Source organism: Entamoeba nuttalli (assembly GCF_000257125.1).
Source record: "Entamoeba nuttalli P19 unplaced genomic scaffold asmbl_8038, whole genome shotgun sequence".
Taxonomy (NCBI): Eukaryota; Evosea; order Mastigamoebida; family Endamoebidae; genus Entamoeba; species Entamoeba nuttalli.
The window spans coordinates 1-2,320 of NW_008578929.1; the positions used below are offsets into that span (position 1 = coordinate 1).

Sequence of the window (2,320 nt, forward strand, 5' to 3'; positions counted from 1 at the left end):
AAATAAAAGATGTTTAAAAAATTGAAAATTAATAATATTTAAAAGAAGAAAGAAAGTATAATTATAAAGAGTAATAAATGTTATGATTAGATTTATTTTTATTTAAGTTTATAAATGACTATAGAAAGTTTTCATTCTAATATTTTTTAGAAATTAATAAATATGAAAAAGAAGAAGATGACATTATTTTAGAATAGACTTTAAAAATATTCTAATAATCATTATTATAAATACTTTTTTTCTTCAAATAAGCAAATCACTTTGAACTAAATAAAATAAATTCAATAAACTTTCATTTAATTAAAATTGTTAATATCATTTGTTTATTTTATTTAATTAGACACTTTTTAATTTACATATTTTCTTTTGAGAAAAGAATATTTAAGTTTTAAATACTCTTTGTTTGTTGGGTTAAATTTTTAGTTCAATACAATAAAATTGTTTCAAAAAACAAATTACTTTTGATAATTTTTTTGAAAATAAATGACAAAAATGAAGGTACAAAAACAAAGTAAAGCAAGGTATAAACAATGTTATAAATAACAAAATATTAGAATGAGTTAATTTAAATCAAAACTATAAATTTCAAAGTCTTAAATAATGTGGAGGACAGTACGTTCATTACATGAACTATCAGAAGAAAAAGAAAAAGAAATTTCAGTGTTAAGAACAAAAAGAAGAGAACAATTTTTACAAAAGAAAAGAATTGAAGATAATAATCACTTCAAAGAAGTAAATTTAGAAGATATTAATTTATTTATTAATGGAGTAAAACAAAAAAGAATTGAAAGTTATAGATGTCTTGAAAGTTTATTAGAAGATAATGAAACACCATATTGTATAATTCAAGAAAGTGGAATAATTAAATTAATAATTCAAAATCTAATGGAAGAAGATGAGACAATAATACAAAATAGTTTACAATTATTAAATGGATATATAAGTTTTCCAGAGTCAAATAAATATACAAAAGATATTATTAAACAAGGATTTTTATCAACAATACCAAACATAATAGAATTTAAATCACCAATAACAATTAAAAATCTATTTTATTTAATATGTAATATTATTTTTGATTGTAATGAAGAAGACTTTAATTATACTCAAATATTTGGAACATTTGATATTTTTCAATACATTGGAAAAGTAATTAAATTAAATTATATTTATAATTTAGTTCCTTGGATGTGTAAAAATTTATTATTAAACCAATTTGTTGATGGAGAAACAATATTAAAAGCAATTGAATTAACAACTTATTTATTACAAAAAGATGATGATATTAATATTGCAAATGATTGTATTGAAACACTTAGATTAGGATTAAAAAGACCTGAAACAAGTCATATAGCTTCAAGTGAAACAATTTGTAAAAGTGTAATTGCAAGAGTAGAAAGTGGAACAATTATAAGAAGAACTTGTTTTAAATATTTTTTTCAATTATGTTTTGAAGATTATATTCAAGTAATTGATTCAACAGGAATATTTAATATATTTTCATCTTATCTTTATTCTGAAGATGAGGAATTAGTTAAATTATTAATTGGAGCAATCGCAAATTGTGCAACAACAGAAGATCCAAATATTATGATAAAAATTTCTAAAGATTTTATTCCTTTTGCAATTAATAAAATTTTAAATGAATTCCCAAATAATCAATTTGATGATTTATCAAGACTTTTATTTAATTCTTGTATTTGGACTGAAACTCATAACTATGAACCAACAAAAAACCTTATTTTATTATATCCTAATTATATTAAAGCAATATACGTATCTTTAACTTCTTTTTATTCTGATGATAATCTTATTGCTTTGGGTCTAAGAGCTGTTTCTGATTTACTTATGAATATCACTGACTTAAATTTAATTGAACAATTCACTGACTATGGATTAGATGTTTTTGTTGATGACATTCAATATAAATCAACTTCAAAACGTGTTGTTGAAAGAGCAAATAATATCTATCAATGTTGGTTTGCAATGAGTGACAGTGAAAGTGATAATGAATATGAAAATTACTTTTATTAAATTATTTCTTTAAAATTTGATTTTAATTTATTTCTTTTTATTAATTTTGTTTTCTTATTGTTGTAATATAAGAGTTGATATTTATTAATAAAGAAATTAAGAAGTATATATTAACCATGGAAAAGGATCTACTAAACTGTGATTAAGACTAAAAGAAGATTAGTCATAATAATATAATGGGAATGAAATGCCTTCTTCTCTCTTTCATAAAATAAGTAAAAAGGAAGGAATGAGATTCTTTAAAATTAAAACAGAATATAAACAAAGGACTAAAAAGAAGGATTAA

The 2,320-nt window shown here is 20.6% G+C and overlaps 1 protein-coding gene across 1 annotated transcript; it reads left to right on the forward strand.

Annotated features, from left to right (window-relative positions):
• Positions 1-600: 600 nt before the first annotated feature.
• Positions 601-2,034, forward strand: ENU1_179240 (hypothetical protein; the record flags this gene model as incomplete). Its single annotated transcript, XM_008861430.1, has 1 exon — positions 601-2,034. One exon carries the CDS (start codon positions 601-603, stop codon positions 2,032-2,034), a length of 1,434 nt encoding a protein of 477 aa, XP_008859652.1.
• Between the last annotated feature and the right edge of the window lie 286 nt (positions 2,035-2,320).